The sequence below is a fragment of the Anabas testudineus genome, chromosome 12, assembly GCF_900324465.2.
Source record: "Anabas testudineus chromosome 12, fAnaTes1.2, whole genome shotgun sequence".
Lineage (NCBI taxonomy): Eukaryota > Metazoa > Chordata > Actinopteri > Anabantiformes > Anabantidae > Anabas > Anabas testudineus.
The window spans coordinates 5,034,935-5,055,621 of NC_046621.1; the positions used below are offsets into that span (position 1 = coordinate 5,034,935).

A 20,687-nucleotide genomic window follows, 5' to 3' on the forward strand; every position below is an offset into this window, starting at 1 on the left:
AAATTATAAGATAACCAGTTATTGCTACAGCCAGCACAGTGGTGTAAATGTGAAATATCTCTGCACAGATCCATTACTGCGACGGCAGCCATAAACATGTATACATACATATAACATATTAATTTGTCTGTCGGCCTCAGTGCCTGTTGGGGATCTTTGGGAGTGACTTCCGTTTCCGCTTCTCGGAGGACGCGCGTGTGTTTTTTCGTCTGAGAACAACAGCGGGATTTTTAAACTCTACACAACATTTCTTCTACATTTCTACAACTCAGGTACGTTTAAGATGACTAATATTCAGCTTGTTCAGTGTGTGGAGTGCAGGATGTTTAGACCGTCTTCCTCCGTCGTTAGCGATAATTTTACCTGTGACAGGTGTGTGCTAGTTAGCACTCTGACGGAGAAGATATCAGCGTTAGAGGAGCGCATCCAGACTTTAGAGAGGGTTAGAGAGAGTGAGAGTAGTCGTATTTCTTTAGAAGACAGTCTGGGTGCCGCGGGCGGAGATAGCCAGTCCCCGACTCCGGCATTAGAGCCCTCACAGCGGGGCGAGTGGGTGACGACTCGGCGGCATACTCGCGCAGCCAAAGCTAAGGCTAAGGCTAAAGCTAGCCCACCGGAGCACACCACCCCCGCGCTTCACGTGTCCAACAGGTTTGCCCCCCTCAGTGATCCACCCGCTGAGAAACCTGGAAGAACTCTGGTTATAGGAGACTCGATCATGAGACACGTGAAATTAGCCAGACCTTTAGGGGCTCCAGCGGCTGTGGTCAGGTGTATCCCGGGGGCCAGGGTACCGGACATTGAAGGCAATCTTAGGGCCTTAGGACAGCATAGCTTTTCAAAGATAGTGATACATGCCGGAGCTAACGATATACGCCTTCGTCAGTCTGAGGTTACCAAGAATAACTTTAAAGAGGTGTTTAAATTAGCGAAGGCGATGTCCGAAGTGGTAATCTTCTCTGGCCCCCTCCCAATGAGACGAGGTGACATAACCTACAGCAGGTTATGGTCGCTGAACCGCTGGATGTCCAGGTGGTGCTCCGAAAACAACGTGGGCTTCATAGATAATTGGAGTACTTTTGAGGGCAAACCTGGCCTGTTAGGGCGGGACGGTGTCCATCCCACTCGGGAAGGTGCTGCTCTCATTTCTTGCAGTATAGCTCATAGTCTAAGATCAGGCCTAGCTAGTCGCTGACTACCCAGAGTCCAGGCCAGGGAGCAGACAAACAGGCTAAACCAAGTGTCTGCTAGCTGCACAGAGTCGTCACTCAGGGTTCAACATATTGAGACTGTGTCTGTTCCTCGAGCTAAACAAAAAGCTAGAAAAACCCAGAAAGTATGTTTTAATAATTTAATTAACATACAGACCTCAAATTCAGAGCACACTGATTGTGCAGCCAGCACCTCTGATCTGAAGTTAGGACTGTTAAATATTAGATCTCTTACATCTAAAGCTCTTACTGTTAATGAAACTATCACAGATCAGGAGTTTGATATACTCTGTTTAACAGAAACCTGGATTAAACAGGACGAGTATGTAGCTTTAAATGAAGCAACTCCTCCTGGATACAGCTACATTCACCAGCCTCGTCTGACTGGTAGAGGAGGAGGTGTCGCAGTTATTTACAATGATAATCTGACTATCGTACAAAAACATGTACACAAATTTAAAGCTTTTGAATGTCTTTATAGTAACATAACAAGTATAGATACAAATATAAAGTCTGCTCAGCCGATCCCGCTAATTATCATTTACAGACCCCCAGGGCCCTACTCTGAATTTCTTTGTGAATTTGCAGATTTCCTTTCTAACCTAGTTGTTTCTGTAGACAAAGCGTTAATTGCTGGAGATTTTAATATTCACTTTGAGAATCCAGAAGACCCTCTGAGAACAGCATTTATGTCCATATTGGACTCGCTAGGAGTAGATCAGTGTGTAGTAGGACCCACTCATAAAGCGGGTCACACCTTAGATTTAATAATATCATTCGGTTTAAGTATAAGAAATTTACTTACGCTCCCACTGTCTGAAGTTATCTCAGACCACTATCTTGTTTCAACTACAGTGTGTCATATTAACAATGTATACTCAGCGCCGCGCTATCGCATTAAACGTACATTTACATCAACTACCGCACAGAGCTTTATTAGTAATCTTCCAGAGTTATCAACTTTGATTGGATCACCGTCTGACACCACAGAACTAGACCAGGCGACTGAATATCTCGAGTCGTCATTACGTTATACCTTAGATAAAGTAGCTCCAGTTAAAAGAAAAGTCATTAGAGATAAGAAACTTGCTCCTTGGTATAACGATGACACGCGCGTCTTAAAACAGACTACTCGAAAGTTAGAACGTAAATGGCGCCAAACTAAACTGTTAGTATTCCAGATAGCGTGGAAGGAGAGCATCCTGAACTATAAAAAAGCTCTTAGTGCAGCTAGATCAACGTATCTCTCCACTCTCATAGAAAACAACAAAAACAACCCTAGATTTTTATTTAATACAGTAGCCAAATTAACTAGAAAGAAAACTACTGCAGATATCTCCACAACAACGTTGTGCAGTAGTGAGGACTTCATGAACTTTTTCAATAACAAAATTGTAAATATAAGGCAGAAAATTCAAGCTTTAAAACCAGACAATTTAGTTGACGCAGGTGACGAGCTAACCTCAGCAGATCAGTACCTAGATTACTTTACTCCTCTTGAAGAGAATGAACTAATTTCACTCATCTCTTCTGCAAAATCTTCAACCTGTACATTAGACCCTATACCGACACACTTTCTAAAACAGATAGTGCCAGAAATAATAGAACCCCTGCTGACAATCATAAATTCCTCACTCAGCTGTGGGTATGTCCCAAAGTGTTTTAAATTAGCAGTTATTAAACCGCTAATCAAGAAACCTGATCTCGACCCTTGTCAGCTGTCAAATTACAGGCCGATATCAAACCTCCCCTTTATCTCAAAGATTCTCGAAAAGATAGTAGCTGGGCAGCTATCCTCGTATCTTCATAGAAATAACATACATGAACTCTATCAGTCAGGATTTAGGCCTCATCACAGCACAGAGACGGCCCTTGTTAAAGTAGTAAATGACCTCCTATTGGCCTCTGATCAGGGTAGTGTCTCTTTGCTTGTGCTACTCGACCTCAGTGCAGCTTTTGACACCATTGACCATAGTATTCTCCTTCACAGACTAGAAAATGTTGTTGGAATTAGGGGAACGGCCCTCTCCTGGCTTAGGTCCTATTTGACTGATCGTTATCAGTATGTAGATCTAAATGGCGATTACTCCACATGCTCTCCAGTGGAGTTTGGTGTTCCACAGGGTTCAGTTTTAGGCCCCCTGCTTTTTTCCCTCTACATGCTTCCTCTGGGCAACATTATCCGTAAACATGGTATTAACTTTCATTGTTATGCTGACGACACACAGTTATATGTTTCATCAAAACCAGATGAGATCAAACTGCTTAATAAAGTTGAGCAATGTGTAAAGGATATACGAGACTGGATGCTAATTAACTTCCTTCTGCTAAATCCTGATAAGACAGAAGTACTAGTTATAGGATCATCTGCAGCTAGAAGCAAGATGTTAGACCACACCGTAACTCTAGATGGCCTTTCCGTTACATCTAGTGCAACAGTCAAAGACCTTGGTGTGATTCTAGATTCCAGTCTTTCATTTGAAGCTCATGTAGATAATGTCACCAGGACAGCTTTCTTTCACCTCAGAAATATTGCCAAGATAAGGAATATTTTGTCACTAAATGATGCAGAAAAATTAGTCCATGCTTTCATCACCTCTAGGTTGGACTACTGTAATGCCTTACTGTCTGGCTGTTCAACCAGGTGCATAAACAAGCTTCAGTTAGTTCAGAATGCAGCAGCGAGAGTCCTCACTCGAACCAGAAGATACGATCACATCACGCCTATCTTATCTACACTTCATTGGCTCCCCGTGAAATTTCGCATTGATTTTAAAATACTACTTTTGACATTTAAAGCATTAAATGGTCTTGCGCCGCATTATCTAAGTGAACTGCTAGTGTCTTATGATCCACCACGCCTACTTCGCTCAAAGGATGCTGGCTGCCTGTCAGTACCTCGTATCCTAAAAACTACAGCTGGGGGCAGAGCTTTTTCTTACAAAGCCCCAAAGTTATGGAATAGCCTTCCAAATAGCGTTCGGGACTCAGACACAGTCTCAGTGTTTAAGTCTAGGCTGAAAACCTACCTATTTAGTCAAGCATTTGAGTAAATAGATCTGGGAAGGACTCATGGACGTAGAGCATTATGGTGAACTGGTATGTTTAGATGCTGTCTTCCCAACTCTCACTGATCACTCGGGTTTGTTGATGGTGAAGTGTTTGGTTGCTCTACATCCCAGTGCGCCCTCATGTCTGTGTTTCCTTCTGGCCCACCCGTTTAGTTAGGCTGTCATAATTAGTCCTGCCGGAGTCCCTGCTGCACTACACTAAATATACATTCACCTCAAACTTTATCTGACTGTGAATACAACTAACTGCAATCTCTCCTCTTCTCTCTCTGTCCCTCTCCCTCTCTCTTTTCCCTCTTCCTGTCTCTCTGTCGAGCTACACGTCATTCCACCCTTTGCCCTCTGGACCTGTCTGACTCGTCCTGATGCCCAACTTCTGGCTGGAGATCTCGTCGCCTGGATCCACCGTTTGCCCTTTGGGATGCGTTTGGAGACTGGATTGGTCACAAGCTACTATGATGTCGGTCCCGGCCTCGGCGGACGTCGGAAGCTGTTTCTTGGAGCTCTCGACTCAACGCTCGATAGTCCAAGAATGGAACTAGTCTGCCTGCAATAACTAACTGGACTCCATATTAACTTAAAAGACTTTAACTGTTATACTGGACTGCTGCCTACACAGCATGTAATCACCCATATGAGGATGGGTTCCCTGTTGAGTCTGGTTCCTCTCAAGGTTTCTTCCTGTTGCCTTCTCAGGGAGTTTTTCCTTGCCACTGTCGCCCTCGGCTTGCTCATCAGGGACAATCACATTATTATGACTCATACACATACACTGTTCATGTACTGTTCTTTGGTTGTGTAAAGCTGCTTTGTGACAATGTCAATTGTAAAAAGCGCTCTACAAATAAAATTGAATTGAATTGAATTGAATTGTTTAAGTGGCCTTACTGACCTTTGAAAATGACCAAATGGCCTTGCCCTTCAAATGATTAAATGTATGGTTTGTTTAGGACATACTTCACATAAAACAGTGTACTTATCCCTTAGTTAATGTAGCTTGTTTTATTCAGAGGGTTTCATTGACCCCTAGTCCAGAACGCTCAGATACATTAACATGCATTACAACCATACATTAAGCTTTGATTTTGCATATCACTGCCATAACATACTGCAATAAGATTTTAGTCAAGGCTTTGAGGGGCTGTGCCATTAAAAGCACTGTAGACAAAGAACATGGATTTCACTGTGTGTCCGGGCTAATCATTATTAAACAAAGCCCCAAGGAACAATATGGGGGCAACGTCCATGTCTGTGTGGGCATGATATGCAAATTTAAGAGTCCTTGGAAGCCCTCGGCAGGAGTCTGAAATGCAGCACCAGCCTTTCAAGAAAGGTTAGTGCAGCCAGCTCATAGTCACTGAAAGCACTGGGGCATCCCTTTTCTGCACAGAGACAATGTAAGGGGATTTTTTTCGGTAGTGGAGTCGTCCAATTAGAGTTCAATTGTACTGAATCTCTAGTAAAGGGTAATTCAGGATCCTTGGTTTCCTGACAATTGTTACCAAACAACCCACATGTGACACAGGATCATGCATTTGTGATTGTTCATACCAGGCTGATGTGACAAGTTGTTGCCATAAGCACCACCTCCATCTCCTAGAAAAGGCTTTACTGACACAATTTTTATTTGCATAATAATTTATGAGAGAAAGGTTCCTATGCTCTCAAAAAGTACCTGTGAGCGGAAGTATGGCCACCTTGCTGTATCGTGTTAGAGACTGCTGAAGTGGCTAGAGGATGTACAATTACACCATCTTTGCTCCTGTAGTGCTGTAGCTCGGCTTAAGACTAAAATTAAAACTGCAATTCCATTCACATCATACTTACCTCTACCAGACACTGTATAAAGCAATGCAGTAAAATCTTTTTTTATATATATTTCAACCCTGTGCTCCATTAGCTTGCATTTTACAAAAACCATTGCTTTCTAATTTGAGGAACATTAAATTTATGACTGAAAAGGCTGCAAATCATCACCAAAATACTATTTCATGTTTTATTATAAATGATATGTATTGAAATTCTGTAGCTTCTTCTCCAAGGTAGAAATTCATGATGAATAGCATCTGAGTAGGTATCTTCATCAATCAAAGGAAAGAGGTATTTGTGCACTCATACTCAATGTGCAGCTAGTGTAGTTCTACCTCCACAATGGCAGTGATGCACAGCCTGTGTGGTCCCCAGGACAGGACTGAGGAACGCAGTCTGTGGAAGAGGAGTTTGTGGGCGGGCAGATCCATAAATGTAGTCAAGATGGCCAGACACAAGCTGTGCAGAGGTCTTTGTGGTGGAGCAGTTGAAAAACAGCTTTAAGTGATTTGTTCTGTCTCACTTCCCCTCTGCCATACTGTATGCGAGCACTGCTTGTAGCAATCTTCATCCCACAAACACAACCTTCTGAACTGTTGCACACTCTTACCTAGATAGAAAACATGCTGCAGCATTTTAACATGCTTATCTTAATGTGTTTAATGGCTTCATGCCTTTCTTTCAAGACATGTGGTTGACACAGCCAATGTGGCATCAACATCAAAGACTGCAAATGTAAAACATTTAAAAAATATATGTAGCTATAAAAAAACACATTTGGGGCTTGAGCTAAAATAATTATACTCCTATTAACTATACCTACTTTTTAGAGTAGGTTAGGAAATGGAAAAACTAAATAAAAAGCAGAAAAACAAAACATGATGAAGATAATGAAATGGGAGAAAAAAGCTATTAAAACATTAGCAAATACTTTTGAACTTGCTGAGAGGGATAAACAGCCAGATGTTCATTTAGCCCTGCAGCTTATTTCAAAATAAGAACCATAAAAATCATAATTAAGCCAACCCATTTTCCTTCACTTCATGCATGAAGTAGCTTTTGACATAATCTATTGAAAGACCTGAATATATCATTTTGAGATAATTATTAATTGAACAATTATAGATTTCTCAAGTAAACCAGTATACATAATGGATTACATCAAATTTGTAAGATACTGTTAGAGTCAGCATTGATTTGTACTAAAAAAAAAACAAAAGGGGGACACGTCAGAGGCTCAGGCTGTTGTTGACAGTGCTGCCACCTGGCTATCAGCTAGCCTGACCAGCAGTGGCAGCACCACTAGCTGGCACAATAAAGTGGATGGGAGCTGACAAGTGGAGCTGACTGGTCGTGTTTAAGCTCTGGTTGCCCAACAGTGCCAATCAGGACTGAGTCATGCTGCAGCGACTTTCTATATGGAGTGTCAGTTTTTGTCAGATTCTATTGCCCCATGGGCAGAGAGATTGCAGATGTGATAACAAGTGGCTTACCATTTATCAAACAATGCGTGCTGTATTGAAAAGGCCAGTCTTAGCAGTTCAGAGGCTGTTGTTCAGGATCTTCTCATTCCGGCCCTTGAACCATCAATTTCAATACAAATGCTTAAAGCCCCACTAATCAATATTTTTGTATCAACACTGGATGAAATGACTGAGTGTAAGATTTCAGAGAATACTCACCCGTCACTGCAGCTCTCTTCAGCTCATAGTTTTAGTTTCTGCTTAGCAGTTTAGTGTTTTGATTTACTGTCACTGCTTCTGTCCACATAAAATTTCTACTGAAAGGTTCTGACAAAGCCACTTTACATAAAAACTAATGAATTATTTTATAACATAGCACCAGTACAGTAGGTAAAACTATTGACATTGCATTAGCCCTAGACCAGATGCCTCACACAGACAGTAAACTGGCTGTCCAAGAAAACTAATTACAAGTTATACCTTATTATACATTATTCGTAAGTATGTTCTGTGAGAAGTAAAACTCAAACTATAATGTGCAGGACCACACAAGATAATATAAGGGGAGTCTCAGTTGTAAAGGATGCAGGTTTTGTTAAGACTGTGTGAACCCAGATTTACTTACAGCAAATATTTTTATGCAACATTAGACGTTGGAGCAGAATCAAAAGTTTGTACAATGTTGAATTTTAACTGTTGTCTATTTTCGTATCCTTGAAATAAGTAACACTGCGGAGACTCCTTATTAACAAGAAAAAATAATCATATAGTCATTGCCAACACAACAGAGAGCTTGATTCATAATAAAATGGGCAATTTCACCTAAATCCCCCCTCAGGGCAACTGGTAAACTAAGGAGGGATTTGATGTGAGGGGTATGAGAGCTGTGATGGTGTGTTATCAGCTGAGTAATTTGCTCTTGTATAAACATGAATTACTGTTATCTAAGTGCCCCCTGACAGCTGACTGGCTCCTCATTAGGCCTGTGTGAAATGAGATTAGTAAAGAACCTCTAAATTATGATCCAATCCCATAACACATAATCTCTCATATATATATACCCTCCCCTTGTCTCTCTGCTTTTACTTCGGGCCTTCCCTCTTTTTACCTTGTTGCCTCCTCTGCCTACTTCCTCCCCTGTGGCTGCTCGTTTCTCGTTCTCCGTATGTCTCCTTGTCTCCTACTTGACCTCTCGCTCTTTCTCTTTCTTGTTTTTTTTTTTTTTTTCTCACTTGCAGAGTGTAACTGTAGTGGGAGATCAGACGAGTGTGTGTTTGACATGGAGCAGTACCGGAGCACCGGCAGTGGGGGGCGCTGTGTGAGCTGCAGAGACAACACTGATGGGCCCCATTGTGAGCGCTGCAGAGAAAATCACTACAGGAGATCTCCTGAAGAGCCCTGCCTGCCCTGCAACTGTAATATCTATGGTAAATCCTTAATTGTTTTGCTAATAACTTAAGAACCCTAATTATAATCCATGTCAATATAATTACTCACCACTTTTATTTTCCATGGTAAGAACAAATTTAATTATGGTTAAATTAGAAGGCTGTATTGGCACAATAAAGCACCATAAGCAAGATTTAGCTACAGACAAAAAATGATTCAAAGGATTAATTGTTGCAAATTTTATGGCCAAATGTTTTTAAATCATTAATAACACTGCATTAATATTTAGTCCAACCCATCAACTACTCAGCTGCAAAACCTTGCCTAAGAGTGTGATCTTCTGCGATTTATAATACATACTGTACAGTCTTGTTCATCTCATGTCTTGCACACCTCATCAGATTTAAACTTGCCTTAGTTTCCCAAATGACCATTAAAGAAATCCATGACTTTACTCATCCCTGCTGTTGTAAATTGATCCAGTTGACTCACTGAGCGCTATCAATGGAATGACTCATTAAACACAGTCTGCTTTCTGGTGATGGGACGTTCAGTGTTTGGGCTCCTAATTAAACCATCGTGTGGGTAAAGAGAGAGAACCAGAGGGAGAGATGAGCAAATACATCAGCTATCGTTTCTTTATGTTCCCTAAATAGCATAAGGTGGTTGCAAAGAGCTATTGGAGTCCATTATATTGATCAAAGGTCAAAGCAGAATCCATCAGCCTTCATTTTTCTCTTTTGTCCACAATACCTCAGATGGTCTTTTCTCTCCATTAACTAAAGCTACAGTATGTCAGCTACAGTGTGGTTACAAGGTTATATCCCACTCTTCCTGGCTCATCTCTGGAGTTTTTGAACAACAGTCCAGTAATAGGTATTCAGTTATCCCCTTCATGACAAATTATTGATCCATTTCATGTAATAACTCATAATCTTCATTGAAAAACTTTTTCCCCCCAACTTTTCTTGAAAATACTCCCTTTTTTCTACTTCTTTCTGTCTACCCTTTACATTCTCTTTTCTTTTTTTTTAAATTTTCTTCTGCACCATCCATCTGCTGTCCCTCCCAGGCTCAGTGAGTCTGCAGTGTGATGTAGAAGGAAGGTGTGCGTGTCGAGTTGGTGTGACGGGGGAGAAGTGTGACACATGTCGGGCTGGCTTTCACTCGCTCGGCCCTGGTGGCTGCAGGTGAGCAACGTGCATAGTCATGAACATGGTACGCAGACATACTGACACAAAAGACTGCATTTAAGAAGAAATAAAATAATAAATAAAGGTGTGTGTATTTATAGGGGAAAAATATGAAATAAACACACAGACTTCAACTAAACATACTCAGACTTTTAACATAGTTTAATATAGTTGAACAAATCATGCCTGTTTTGGGGTTACAATCCAATTTCCCCCGGACTAATTTTATCTAAACTACAAAGCAAGTGTAAACAAGAGGATTTACATTCCTCTATGTGACACCACTGTGAATTAGTGACCTTCTTATCAGTGAGTACCAGGGCGTGCCAAATACAGTATCAAGCTGCTAACAACCCTTCTTGCAAGCAAGCTAACCCGAAGCACTGTCGAAACATGAACTCTGGATAAATCAATATTTCGCTTTAATCCATGTTTAACATAGTTGTTGAAATTTGGATTTTGGTTGGTATACACTTTTATATGCTGTATTATTATTATTATTATTATTATAATCATGATTTGCATTTAATTAACGTAGATTTATTCAATTGTATCTGACTGACAGTAGAACAGTGTTGAGTAAATAGATATATGACCATGACCCCATACTGCAACTTAAATGTATAAGCAATATGTCTCATCAGTAGCATATTCATATTATGTTAAATAAATGTCTAACTCAGATAAAGCTGCATTGCTAATCTCAATTTTTTTCAATAGGGTCAAAGGTAAATTTTACTTCTGTTCTTTTTTGTTTCTACTGAGATTGACATTTGTCAAATAACCACAACTTTTGGCATAAAATATCTCTTGCTGCACAAGGTCATTATTATGGTTTGACAGCCAACCATCCTGATTAACAAGAGATGAAGATCTCAAGTCCTCTTATAGTCAAAACAGAGATTATGCTTCATCTCTAGTCACATTGCCATGATGACTAGATCTAGGCTTGCTTGACTTAGAAAACTTGAGAGCTTTTGGTGTCGTTTCAGCCAATTTAGAGAAGGAGTTGGTGCTATAAGCTAATTCCACTAATTCCAGTAGTTCGCTTCATTTAAGAGATTGCATGATTTAGCATGTAGGATGCCTCCACTTACTTAAAGAGATATTGTATAATGTATCTTGCAGAGACAAGCTAATCAGTGTTTGGGAAAAGATTTCACAGTTGTCAGATTGATGGATGATTACAGTTGTTCTCTATTAATTGAGGTGGCGCCCTGAATGAGAACAAAAACACTGAAATATTGCTTATTCTATATTTGTACTTGTGCTCTGATTTCCATTGTTTCAGTATGCCACAGGAATGAGCTCAGCAGGTTAGATTGATTTTAGGAAAGCAGAGTTGCTTTCATTCCTAAAAGTCACAATCACAGTCTGTTTGTTCTTCTGCATCCTTTGTTGCATCGTGACGCTACACTGGACTGATGCATACATTTGGATGATGAAAAGCAAATTCAAAAAAGGTGTGGGCATATGAACCTGCATTTAAATGTAAACTATAATGTGTGTTAGAGTGTGTGCATGTTTGAATTTATATTCATAAGAAGTCCACCCTAGCTCTGCCTGACCCTCTCTACCTGCTAAGAGAATGCTAAGTTGTCACGGTGCTGAATAGCATATCAATGACTGCTTGGTGTTAATATTATTTCTAGCACTGCTGAACTATTGATACTGTGACAACAGATAGTGGAATGACTGTTAAACAGAAAAAACAGACATTTCTACTATAGCTTGGACACTGTAGATGAAAGTTTTTCTTTTGTTTTTGTTACGTATATTCTTAGTGTATGGAACAAATGCTTATAATAAATACAAACGACTACATGTATGTATGTGAAAGAGGTCATTCGTTGTGATGTATCCACAGAGAATAATTACACTCTGCCGTCTCTTTCATATATTGAATTTTTAACCTCGCTTTGGTTATTATTCTGATTTTGTGACCTGAAACTATTTAGGTTCAGTCTCAACATTCTCGTCAGTCTTATTTCAAGCTGCAGCAGACAGCTGTTCTCAGCAAACATGCTACAAGGCTATTCGACCCTCTTGAGTCACATCAATTTTCAAATGTGAAAATATGAAAGAACTATTACTTATGAAGGTTTTGGTAATAGTAAATGTGTAAATGAAATGTGTTCAATAGTATCAGACATGCACATGCCAGCCTGCATGCACACACTGCTGTCTCTCATTCATGCTGGAAAATCAGGCGGTTGAGCAGAGGTGTGAATTACTCAGACCACTGGAGCAGAAACAAATAGAGGCGGATTGCCTTGGGATAATTGAATTATTTGTAATAGCACCTCATTAAAAACTAGGTTCTGTGTTACAGCTTCAAACAGAGGTGATCAATCAATGAAGTTGATCAAAACACATTTCACATAATTCAGCTCACTCCTGATCCAAACTCTCACTTTCTATTATCGAGGCTGCTTACACAGCCTTTAAATCTTGTTTGTTAAATTGTTTGCTAAATCAGGCATCTTTGTGACAATCTGTAAGAAGAAGAGCTTCTGAATCAGTGCAGTAATACACTGACAAGGTTAATATTTTTTAGAGAGACCCAGGTTCAAGCCCCGACACAAATATCTGTGATGTTCAAGTGTCCTTGAGCAAGACACCCCACTGGGTCCAGACATGCTGTTGTGTAGCTGACCATCTGTGATGTGTGGGGGCAAGCACATAGAGAATATCCTTGTGGAGATCAGTCATGTTATCACATTAACTTGTCCTTGTCTTTAAGACAACTTTCCCATAAACTGCAGTGGATTCAAATCTTTCATCCTAACGTCACCTTTCATCTGTAGGCCGTGTGAGTGCGACTCCAGTGGGAGTGTGGACGACTGCTCGCCTCTGGATGGACGCTGCCACTGTAGGCCAAATGTGGAGGGACAGAGCTGTGACAGGTGTGTTAGAAACTCATTGCTCACATCACACGCGCGTACACATGACCTATGGTTACTAAGGCAACAGTTTTGCTGTAAAAGAGGACAACTGAAGCCCTTATCCTGTTTGGTGGAACACAATAATAAAATAAAAACTACTCCAACTTTTGAGGTGAGCTGAGACTTTGACTTCTTGGACAGTGCACATGTTAAAATGTGCCAATAACCAAGTCTCTGCTTCTCACTGTCTGTTTTTATTTTGTTCCCCTGGGATGCAGGATCAAACGAAGATAAACTCGCTGTGACATTAGCAATACACACAGCCCCAGGTCTCCAGCTATTGAATAATTCTGTGTTCCCAGTTTGTTGACTTTTTTTTGCTGATTTCACGGCTCACTGAGCAGGCCCCTCTCCTGTGTAATGCGACTAGTGCAGTGGCTGATCTTTAGCGGTGTTCCTGTCCCACCCATATGCCAGCTATTGTCTGTAGGTGAGACCTCAGGATTTTTGTAGCTGAGTTCCAATTTGTTCCTTCCTTACTGCGGTCTGCAGCCACTAGCACCCCCGTCTGCTGCACTGAAAACAACTTAAAGAGATTAGCGAGAACAACGCTACAGCAAGGATGTGGTAAATAGCAGCAATCAAGCGTAGTGTGCAGCATCTGCATGTTAATAACTTTTTATGCATGGGGGTGTGTATGTGTGTGTGTACCTACAGATGCAAGCCAGGTTTTTTTAACCTTCAGCAAGTAAACCCAGCAGGCTGCCAACCATGTTTCTGCTTTGGTCACTCTCTGGCCTGCTCCTCATCCAGTCACTGTGCAGCTGTCAACATAACGTCTGACTTCACTGAAGGTATCGTCTCAGCCTCTCCAGCTGTTAATATTGTGCCATGGTTACCATGGGATTAGTATTAATATTATATAATAATAATATGGATTAGGTTATTATTGAGTAACAACATTACTAATGATTCTTTGTGACAAATAATGATAATAATGATAATGACATACATAATTATGCTCTTATTTGTTATTTTTCATTTCCCTTAACTACTGTGTAGTTTAATATACAATTATCTATTGTTAATTGTATATTGTACTACATTTATATATTTTTACACCTATTAGGAAGTTGTTTTAATCTAGTCAGAGACAGCAGTTTTAAATAAGTCTTTCAGTTTAACTCATTTACCCAGGCAACACTACAGGAAACACAACTAAACACCACAGAAATACATTGAATTTGACGTGTTTGTGTTTTCTATATTTGCATATTTTCTGTAATTACAGTGTTGAGCTCTAAAGGCAGCCACATAAAATAAATAGTAAAGTAAATAGTCAAGTAAAATAAATAACAGAAAATCCATCTAATGCAAAATAATATGATTATTATAATAATATTATAATAAAAGGTTCCCTGTAAGACCATATTTAAACTCTTTGTGCAATCTTATGTTGATCGTATTGTATATATGCTGACCTTTGTGAAAGAAGGAAATATCTATGATTCATGTATGAAAATCTTCTTTTACCTTCAGGTCAGGATGGCTGGTTGGGAGAGTTCTCTGGAGGACAGCAGGACCACCTGCAGTGGAAGGAAGGGGAAGTCTACTTGTTACCTCTTAGCGAGGAAGACACTGGCTTCTACAAAGCACCTGGTGAGTCAGAAAGGAAAATAACAGACATTTTAACTGATGTCTGATTTTTGCTTGGTTGGGTCAGATAGGTGGGTGACAGCCCCCAGAGTGTTTTAGTATTGTTGATAGCTATAATGTAATAAATCCACCAGTTGTAGGTGTGGAACATATGTAAACAATATTAGTGTTAGTGGAGCATTAGTAATACCCATGACTTGTTCTTGTTGTTTTCTTAGCAAGATAAATCGATATCTTTGGAAGTAATACAGCCATTATTCTGACACAATTTCCACCAATCCCTTATCAGAGCCATTAGAAGATAAGGGAATAAGCTGGCCCAGCTACAGGACTTAGGGCCCATTTCTATCAGCCGCCCCAGCAGCAAAGGCCTGATGGAATTGGATGTCTTGGCCATGCTGGAGCAGGAACAAAGTGAAAATTGGCTTGGTTTCCTCTTGTCTCCACTAAGTCAGTTCTAGGCATCAACTCACAGCTCCTCTGGCCACCATGCAGTCTGCAGCCAGAAGCAAAACAGGAGCAATCCCATTAACTCTGCATCGTGGAGGATCACAGAGAACAACTCCATTTGGAGGCATCTTTTTTTAGAAAGCTGAAACGCTCGCAGCAGAAGGAGGATGCGACAAAGCCTGGTGGTCAAGCATAATTTGTAGAATGTCATTACGGATGCGTTGATAAGTCATGGATGTGGACACAGTTTGTGTGCATGTCATGTTTGCTTAAGTCCTTAATGGATGCTTTCATGCATATGTGTGTCTGTGTTTGGGTTTAATTATAACTGTACATACAGTAGTTAATACTGTTTTTAAAAGTTTCCTTCTTCTTTCCCATGGTCTGTCATGACGTCTCTGTAGACCACAACACACAGATTATTGGCCTAACTGGCCGAGAGCAGCTTTATGGCAGCTTGCTTATCTGCTTCTCGCAGTGCTTGTTTATGTTGTTTTTCCACATAGTAAATGCACAAATCTATTGCCTTGCCGTCCCTATTAATGATCTCATTTTCTCTTGCCTTTTTCGTAGTGTTGCTTGTGTACAGTTACTTTAAAGATTAGAGTAGAGCAGCAGCAGCTTTGGATGAAGCTCTGGAATTCTCTCTCACGTTGCCAGTGTCTCTGCTCTTTTTACTTTTAATTTGCTTAAAATCCTCCACTATGTTCTTCAACAAAGTACGAGATAATTCTGAGTGACAACTCCACGTCTGACATCACACAAAATGCAATTTCTGTGATTCCCATAAATATATTTGTCGCTATAGTTTGTCAAGGGCCTCAGCTGTCACAGAGAAGACGAGGATTCAATCAGAATGGATTTTTTTTTTTATTGAGTTGGTAAAGCAAAAGAGGGGAGTTTGCGATTTGCATAGCTTACCCAGCTCCAGAAATATCAGCCGATGCTTGGATGAGGACAAGACATCACAGATTCTCGTCTGACAAGGCGTTGTTGAATGGGAAAGAGCGAGTTTCAGAAAGTGTGAAAGTGAAAGGGAAAGATGGCAAACATGGCACCCTGGCTGGTCAGGAAGCTGGAAGAGCTCCTTTTTCACTACAATTCTTCCAAACATTATCTCCTTTCATACTTGGAGTGTAAATGTAAATGTGTGTATTTGCTCGGTGAGACTCTTTCTCTGAAGCATGTGAATCTCCTCCTGATCCTGGACATCTGCTTGACGGTTGACACAGGCAGAGTTCAAGTTCCCGTGGTGACTCAACAGACTGAACACTTGAACACAGCTGCCAGGAACTATCATAGACAAACATGAAGTACCTCCCTAAATAGTTGCTTTGACTTGCCTCCAACAGACATGGTCACCACTTGAATCTGCTGGACAGTAACTGTGCCTCTCTTGGCTGAGTAGCATTTTACGCTGAAGGGGACATCATCTAACATAAGTCCTTACAGCCATCTGTTGAGAAGCTTGCAGTGTTGATCCTGTTCATATCTGTAACACAGGCCAACCTGCTAAGCCTGAAGCAGTGGAAAGACTGAAAGAAAAGAGGAAAGAAGGGAGAAAAGGCAGAATGTTAATGAAATAACTCTCTACTTGAAGGCAAAAGAGCACTGTATGACTGAACCGTGTGTTCAGCAGAGGAGTGAACAATACATGTGAGCCCCTGCAGGCTATCTGTCACTCTGATTCAAGCAGCAGTTGCAGCTAAAAGCCTCACACGACCTGAGTGCTACCTGCACACAGACCTGTATTTAAACCAGCCTAGTGGCCTTGGTTACTAGAAGTAAGCAAAACAGAAAAGAGATGTTTTTTGGAGAAGACAGTTAGACAATAATATGGGTACAGAGAAAGAAAAGCACAGAGCAGAGGGAAAGTCACTTAGACGCTTGTACACACATTTTGGCTGACAATTGTGAATAGGATTTGTGCATGACAACTGATGGGAACAAGTTGGACTGTGCATGTTCCAGTCTGGATTAGGTAGCGGTGTCAGTTGGCAGATGCAGTCACACACTGTGTGATATTTAAGCTTCTTTTTTTTATCTTTAAATCCAGCCAATACTTGTGGGTTGTTGTTCAGTGTGTTTTCTCCTGTATGCATCATACAAATTGTTGTCCAAGTGCTCTGTGTATTTTGGATATTTGTGTGGTCATTATTCAATTAATTGTACCATATGAGGCTAATGGCACACACATTGAGACTTGTTTGCAAGTCTGCTTGCGTTCTCTCCACTGTGCACCTCACCAATTGCTGTGTGAACAAAATTTTTGGACACTCTCCTGCCAATTCCAAAGAAAAGAAAGGGGGGAGTGAGCAGATTTTAGCTGAACTCTGTAGGCCTTACATGAACAACATATGAAGAACAACATACGATGGTAAATCATTGGAGTCGCAGGGATTAGTACCAGTCTGCATGTGATGTGTTTTGCTTTAAATATGCCCTATAAATATCTATGAAATTTTCTGCCTTCCATGAAATCGAAATCTTGTTTCATGTATTGGACCCATAGGCATTGCAGTTCAGAGCTGCACTCTTTAAAAGTTTAAAGTTTGTCCATCCAGCCTTTGCCATCAGACAGTCTGCATGGTGGTCGATGTTAGAGGCTCAGTGGGACTAGTGTTTGTGCAAGGCGGCAGTGATGGAATTGAAATAGAGTTGATTTAATTTGGTTGGAACAAAGTCGAACCCCTGCCAATTGATTGTGAGCTCCTCCGCCATTCCCCAAAAGTTATACGGGCATCTATCACTTGTGATGGCGGGTTTATGTGTTCCTGGCAGAGTTTCAACAGTGGCAAAATACATGGACTTCAAATCATTCTGACTCACACTGTCATAGAAACATTATGGAAATACAGTGGAACAAACTAAGGCTTTGGTTTCTTTCTATTCTATATCTTTAAGTTGTTGATTCAAATACATGCATTGTTTATTATTGGACTATCATGTCCTTGCAGGAGTTTTTATATTGTCAAATAATCTGTTGACAATTCTTTGCCGTCAGTAAATTTGCCTGTGACTTCCCTGACCCCGAAGTGACATTTTAAAATAGCTTGTTTTGTCTGACCGGCAGCCCTAAACCAAAGATATTCAGTGCACCATGTGTCAAACAATAAATCTTTTTACTGCAGACACTCATACCAGAATGTTTGGTATGTTTGACCAAAGGAATGCTTTGACATTTACGGAAATGCCTTACTCTTTGCCTTCATGTCAGGAATTTGAGTCTCAGCATTCAGTAGCAGTCATATATGTGCAGCGTGCACACCGCGGTATTTAAAGATTTCTAAATATTTTAATTCCTTAATTCTGAGATGAAATAATGAACATAAATTCACATCTATACAAGGACAGCAGATCACCTTTTTTTTTTCTACCACTGCTACAATTGGGAATAATTATGCTTTGGTACTTTTACTGGCAAAGAACGAGGAACTGATGCAAATCAGACCCCAGCAAAAATAATCTTCAATGTGATACATCTGAAACATAATCAAAACCATAAGGGAACACATCATAGGAGAGACTATTAGCTTAATCAAACTTAAGTCACACTTACTGGGCTCATTACCCACCGTTATGCAAGGAATCTGCAGTATATTCCATATTAATCATTTCAAAAGTAATATCTGTTGACTTTTAATTTCTGTGAACGCGGGTTTCTTACATTCGTCATTATTACAGTGCATCATTCCCCAAATATAGTTAAATGTGTCATTTCTTTTCCCCAGCAACAGTGGCTCTGCCTAGACTGTTTTTATTTATACACCTAATGCAACAATTATAGTCTGCTGAAAGATTTTATTCTGTTCAGCACAGCTTGAGTAGTGTGTCTAAGTGTAGAAGTCAAATTTTATAAAGTGGAAAATATACAGCAACGCACACAGGAGAGTACAGGGATGATGTTTTGCAAAAAATGTCTATAGGTGTTTTGCACAGAGGTACTTTATACGTGCAGCTCAGAAACTGACTTAACGCATTAAAATGTAATGAGAAGACATAAAAAAACACACAATAAATAAATTAAAAAGGTTATACTTTATTTATTTTCATATACAGTATACTCAGTTTATTTCCCAGATCTTTATACATTAAATAATTTATTGATTTACTATTTTTTTCGAGATTACTCAAATCTGTCTCGCCAACATTAATAATAGGTTATGCCTCTGAATTTCTTTAAGACAAAAGACATAACTTACCAACATATTTATTCTACAATCTTATTTATTGTTTTGTGCATGAAAATAACAGTAGAAATTATAGTTAACACTATTAACACACCTAAAGTAGAGTAATGTGGTAACTCTGTACATGCACACAGTGCAAGGATCTCTACCAGTCCCCTATAGCAGCTCTTGCAGCACTTTTTTTTAGCAGCAGTGGAAGCAGCAGTGGAATATATATGGGTTTTTTTTTTTTGCAAGAGATTTGCATTTTTGAATCATTTCAACTTTCAAACTGTGGTGGTGATAGATTCTACATTATGGATACTGTAGGGGAACATGCTGACACATTTTATTAAACACAAACATGCTTTTCTGCACTGACCACATCATTTTGGAGTTGTTGTATGTTGTTGTATACATCTACATATTTTCACGACCCATTACTTGTTGCACGACTGGTCATTTCAGTCAGGCCTCTTACCTCTCACATGTGGGTTGTTATTCCACTGTGTGAGAGGCATTCCTTTTTAATTGGTGATGGATTTAAGTTAAGCTTCTTTTCTTGCCAGACAGATTTTTTTTTTTAATGCATCAATATGTATTGATTCTGAAACTACATTGAGATGTGTGATAGCTCATTTCACTTCAGAGAGTGTTTTCCTTCACTGGTGATGATTAGTGGTTGTTAAACCTTTCCCCCTGCTGCTGATTGGCTGTAATTATCTATTTCTGTTGATCTGTGAAGTCACATTGACATGAATGATACCTTATTGGCCTGAGAGCAGAAAGTGCTATTGATTAGTAATTTAATGGAAGTCATTTTCCTTTTATCACTGCCTGTTTTTGGTTTCCCTCAAATACTAATCCCATCTAATTCAGATTCTGAATTCATTCATGCATCCCCACAAAAAATGGTAATTGTTTAAAAGCTACCAACTATGATCATATCAAATGTTGCTAAAAAAAAAAAGGTGCAAAAGCTTCACATTTGCGTAAAGGTTAGCACATCAACACAAAGCAGTGGCGCTTTAACAATGTGTCACTTCACTTTTTTAAAAACGTAAATCTAACAAGTGCCACTGCCGCTGGAAAAAAAAAAAAAAAAAAGTTGGAAAAATACAGTATGAATAGTTTTGTGAAGGAATTCATTGGACCAGGAAATTAATGAATTGGAATCTAATTTTAACCTTACTGAACTGCCAATTACATATTTTACTTAAAAAATAATAATGTGTTACTTAAACTAATTACTTTAACACATCACTGAGTAATACATTACAACCAGCAGCTAAAACCCTCAATCTAGTGTGTCAGAAATTAGGTTTTTAAGGTTAGATGAAACCACTGATTTATATGGCTCCATCTGACACAAGGAGGACCCTCACATCATC

The 20,687-nt window shown here is 39.8% G+C and overlaps 1 protein-coding gene across 2 annotated transcripts in view; it reads left to right on the forward strand.

The window, feature by feature from the left end:
• The window catches only part of lamc3 (laminin, gamma 3), an 89,707-nt gene that overhangs the window by 29,174 nt on the left and 39,846 nt on the right, over positions 1-20,687 (forward strand). For both annotated transcript variants that reach the window (XM_026356470.1, XM_026356471.1), the window contains 5 exons: positions 8,793-8,981; positions 10,016-10,133; positions 12,944-13,042; positions 13,739-13,875; positions 14,561-14,680. In XM_026356470.1, coding sequence (XP_026212255.1) covers positions 8,793-8,981; positions 10,016-10,133; positions 12,944-13,042; positions 13,739-13,875; positions 14,561-14,680 — 663 coding nt within the window. The remainder of the gene's footprint in view (positions 1-8,792; positions 8,982-10,015; positions 10,134-12,943; positions 13,043-13,738; positions 13,876-14,560; positions 14,681-20,687) is intronic.